Source organism: Hyalella azteca, unplaced genomic scaffold, assembly GCF_000764305.2.
Source record: "Hyalella azteca isolate HAZT.00-mixed unplaced genomic scaffold, Hazt_2.0.2 contig17635, whole genome shotgun sequence".
In the NCBI taxonomy this organism is placed as follows: Eukaryota; Metazoa; Arthropoda; class Malacostraca; order Amphipoda; family Hyalellidae; genus Hyalella; species Hyalella azteca.
This window is the reverse complement of record NW_025947411.1, coordinates 46,720-51,801: the sequence shown is the minus strand read 5'-3', so window position 1 is coordinate 51,801 and position 5,082 is coordinate 46,720. Positions and strand designations below refer to the sequence as shown.

Here is a 5,082-nt window from a genome sequence, read left to right as displayed (position 1 = left end):
ATGTAGTATAATATATCACCTAGCTTAAACAAAATTGAAATTGTTAAAAAAGCCTAAAAAGACCGTGAACGATTCTCATTCGTTCACAGATCAGTATAGTAGTAGATCAGTATAGTAGTACATTAGTATAGTCATCAGTATAGTAGTACATCACTATAGTAGTACATCAGTATAGTAGTACATCACTATAGTAGTACATCAGTATATAGTGTATGTACATGAGTAAATAGAAGGCTGGAAGTAAAGTAAAGTAAACTGTGCAATCCAGCGCGATTCTGTCAATACAACAGCGAAATTATGAGAGACTTCGTAGATATTTTGATTACTACAAGTATTATTAAGCATAAACTTGCATAGACATTCGCAAGCTATATATTTACGTTGTTTTTTTTTGTTCGTATCGAGTTTAAAATTATTTGGTATTATTTATTATTGCATAATTTCTTTGTATATGAACGAATGATATTCACCATCGATAAAATTTCTGAGAAATTCCCTTCTTATATATTCACTAGATCCGAATTCAAATGGAATTCATTACTTCGGCCAAAGAATTTGAACTTTTACCCAGTCATTCATTGTGGATTGAGCGTAATAAATAATAATTTGTTTTCGCAGATACACGTTATATAAACATTATTATCCCTTCATGTTTACTTGAGTTTTCTTTGCTATAAATTCTGATTTTGAACGATCGTGGCCGCACCTGTGGACCGCGTAGTACCGCTTTCAAGATGGAGGCGATGGAGCACCACCATAACCACACGGATCCTCTATTCAATAGTAAGTCGTACTGTATTAGTAGGTATTCAACATTATAGTTTTTTTATATTGTCTATGTGCGAGCTGCATTATTATATATTGCATGGCATAGTTGACTTACATAGCTTCTTATAAAGGGAAATATGATGACTAGCATACAGTAGTCTCTTATTTCAGAAATATTTTCAATAGTAAGCCGTACTTTTTTATTAGGTATTCAACATTATAGTTTATTTTTAAATTGTCTTTGTGCCAGCTGCATTATTAAATATTGCATGGTATACATGACTGACATAGTCTTTTATTTAAGGAAATATGAAAAATACGAGATTAAAAGTAAAAATAAATAATTCGAATAAAAAAGTATGCTTTTAATTAAAGAAGAATAATTAGGGTACTTTTTCATTTTTAATATAAAATTTTGGCTTAAAATTTTAAATTCTTGTTGTTCCAAACATGCATGAATTATCAGATTATATACAAAAATGAATTTCATTCGATTATTTACTTACTACGGGGATAAGAATGATGGTATGCGTAAGAAGGCTTGGTGAAGCGTCAAGAGTGTTAATGCCTCAAGCCTTTTGTGACAAGCTCGTCTCTTGCGGTCTTGGACGCTCGTACCGAAGATGTAATGAGTAAATATGAAGGGTGTATGAGCATGTTCTGGTATCCAGTAACTATAGGAGTAACAGTAATTAAAGGGTAGGGACCAAAGCAAAATATGAATGAAGTGCACTACATCTTTTTTTTCTAGTAACACTCACGCGAGAACCGCTATGAGCCAAATTCAATGGGAAAGTTATCCGGCAATGAAGGAATATATATCTCACATCACTTTGTTGGGGCTCCCAAACTCACCAAATTGCCTACATGATCGTATAGGGTTCAATCACTGGTACATCTTTGAAACACTTTGTTACACCGCAGTTTTTTTATTCACAAACAAATTATTAATGAACCGTTATTATTGCCTATTGAACACTTATGCGTTAACACTTAGGTGCTCCACGTCAAACTTCAGGCTTGAGGTTGAATCTCTAGGCTCGAGGTTGAGGCTTTCCTAAAAGAACCAAGTAGAAATGGATCAATAACTAGTACTAATAAAGTAAACTATACACGCTACACATACCTTAAATATGAAATCAGTTTTTTACACAATCTGTTCACAGCATTATTTACATATCTACATCGGATCCTATTCTCACACATACCTCCGCTCCGGCTTTCCACAGCACAATAACCATTTCACCCTAACATTCCGCACCTTTCCTCCGGTTCATTCTAAACTAAAATGACAATTTAATATTTCGACAAAAAAACAATATTACCTTAATGTTACTATCCCTTACAACTTGCCACAAAGAGACATTTGGAGTTGTTAGTGAACATCTGGTTTTAATTGCACGGCAGAACTGGGACTTCCAGAGCACTTCGGAGGCCACATTGTACCGGGCGTGATGCAGTACCTGGTAGGGCTACGGTGGTTGTACTGCACCTTCGAGCGCTACTACCTCTGCAAGAGGGAGTACGCCTTGTTGGGCTCACGAGGGCGACCCTTCGTCAGCAGCTACCTGTTCCCCAGCACATTCTGCCCTGGGTTGCCCCTTGAGGCTCTTGTCACCTTTTTATTGAGTGTTCTGCTTATAATAAGTAAGTGAATGATAGATCTAAAGCGTAAGTTAACATGAAAGTTGGCAGTAGTTACAATCAGAATTAACGTAACTAGAACAAGGGTGTAAATTTTAAAATATTTGTCGGAGAACCAATCGTGAAGTGAAGGTCATGTAGGAACTGATTTATCAGGTACGAGTTGAGTGTTGAAAACACTATATTAATTCAGCAACTCCCGGTCCTAAAAGTTTAAGAGGAATAGCTCAGGATAATCGTGCAGTCACAAAAATTACCGGTTCTTTTGGCTTCGTTTATACCACGCACATGCAGAATAATTGGTAATTGAGGCTCCTTAATTTGCGTTCAGTGGAGAGCCAGTCTTCGTCGTCATCCTGAAACATTACAGGTATGCTTTGGTGCACGCACACTATAACATTATAGGTATGCTTTGGTGTACGCACACTCTTATAAACATAACTCAGTTCTCACTGCAGTGAGGACAGAGAGCGTATTTTCTCGTCGACGAAAACATGAAGTCACGGACCGACAGACAGACGGATAGACGGACGGACAGACGGACATGGCGAGCACCATAGTGCGTTTTTATCATAAATGAGAAAATGCGCTAAAAATGAGTGAGATGTTGTGCAAATTGTGATGCACTTCTTGCACTTGTGTGTGTCGTCCTGACCCATTTAGGCCTGCCAATTGGGCGTGTCAAAGTTACGTCCGTTTTCTGCTGGTGCTGTGGGCAGGGAAAGTGTGTTAATATTTTGATACACCAATAGTAATTTTTCTGTGCCATACTTGAATCGTTAAAATCTTCGACCACGGAGTCATGAATTCCAGCATAGATTTACAATATGACAATCGAATTGTGATAATGAGGACACCCGTGCATGATTATAACAAGATTATGAAATGATACTAAGTATTAAGTGAATATCCGCCGATAAGCCCTCGTGGCACGCTCAGGAAATTGAATGGTCACGAAGATTGACTTGAGAGAAAAATTATTGAGATGAGAGAAAATTTATTATATTGAGAGAAAAATTATTGGCATTGCCCCTTCTGGTCAAGGTATAACTCTGCCCATTTGGATTGCATTTCGAATAAATTCATTTCTAACGATAATTTAGTTGGACTTTGACGATAAACAATAATTTGTTTCACGGAGCGTCGTGGATTCTGTATGAAGTTGAACTAATAAAATATATAAATAACGACGTAAATTTTGCAACTTATGAATATTCTAATGCTTTGAGTGGATGAATTTGTGACTCAGGGGTTTGGAAAATGATAGATGAAGAGAGAAAAACGGTTAGTTTTATTTTAATTTTGTAGGTCTCAGCTTGAATTTTCAAAGCTGATGAGATTTTACACTAAGGTGTCATCATATCGTACATCAGCACATCATCATATCATGCATCAGCACGTTCCAAAAAAATTGTTAGGTAACGAGCTGTCAAAATAGATATCCGGAACTCTAAATAAAAACAATTTTTCCGCAGACTTCGAGCAAAAACATGTATTTTATCCAAGTCTTTCTTTACCTTATGCAAAATCTAATGACACAATTTTTAACTTACGTAGAGATTTTTTTGCTGCCAGTCAGACGCGACGTCTAACTGGTAATTTTTTAAGCCAAGTTGAGCAGAAGTTTCGTTGAGTTACTTTGAAGTTTTTTGTGTTGGATCATAGTTGCTACGCCGTTTCAGTACTGTAATTTAAGGCCATAAATTCGAGTTATATGTGCCAATTTTGTGTAAAGTTTATGGCAAGCGCACCTCCAATTTTTTGCACCAATCAGCCGCGACTGGAACGCCTGGGTTTTACACCGCCATACAAGGGAGCGAATAGCCTAAAGGTAAAAGATCGTCGACCACTGAATGTTACATCGAAACTCTTCTTCATACCCTGACTTCAGCTCGAACTGTAAGCAGCGAACAACGGAATTGCCACCAATCAGCCTAGCTTGTCATTGCTTGTCAGGAGATTCACAGGCTTGTCAGGCACGTCAGGCTTGTCAGGCTTGTCACAGCTTGTCTCTGATTCACAGTTTGTCAGGGGAACTACATGAAAACCTGCCGTGCATCCAAATGCCACGCATCAAATATGACTTCGGGTATCGTTAAATTACGTAACTTTTAGCTCACAGCGTCTAAGGTTGGGTTTCAGATAGTATAGCTGTGTTCTAAAATATATCGTTCATTGACGAGTGACCGTTCGATTGTAAGCTGATTCGATGCACGGTCAAGAAACGGACGGGCATCATATTTACAGAATTATTCAGTATTCAGAATTATTATTCAGTTTACAGAATTCATCCATATTCAGTAATTAATCAGTATTACAGAATTCATCATATATGCAGAATTATTCGATTTTGTTTCGAATAGTTTTGGAAAATTTTAGATATTTTTGAGATGAGTGAAGTTGTGTTCCGACCGTTCAAAGTTTCTCACTCATGTGTTAATTTAACAAAAACTGTAATAATTAATAATAAAAAAAGGATTGAAAATAGAAACGATCTCTGATTCTCAGCTGATGATACCCTAGGTTCCAATGACTGAAAACTCCTGCCATATGATTTTTGTCGAAGCGTTACAATGATTGCGTAAATGATTAATTTCGGTACTTTTTTCAGGATTCTGAAAGTTTGATTTAAATAATTCACTTTAATGTATTACTTACATAATTGAAACA

At 36.6% G+C, this 5,082-nt stretch overlaps 1 protein-coding gene across 1 annotated transcript; it reads left to right on the top strand.

Moving 5' to 3' along the window:
• The first annotated feature begins 723 nt into the window (after positions 1-723).
• On the top strand, positions 724-2,772 carry LOC108669381. Its single transcript, XM_018156697.1, has 3 exons — positions 724-783; positions 2,176-2,415; positions 2,744-2,772. Exons 1-3 carry the CDS (start codon positions 735-737, stop codon positions 2,770-2,772), a joined length of 318 nt encoding a protein of 105 aa, XP_018012186.1. The 5' UTR covers positions 724-734.
• The last annotated feature ends 2,310 nt before the right edge of the window (positions 2,773-5,082 follow it).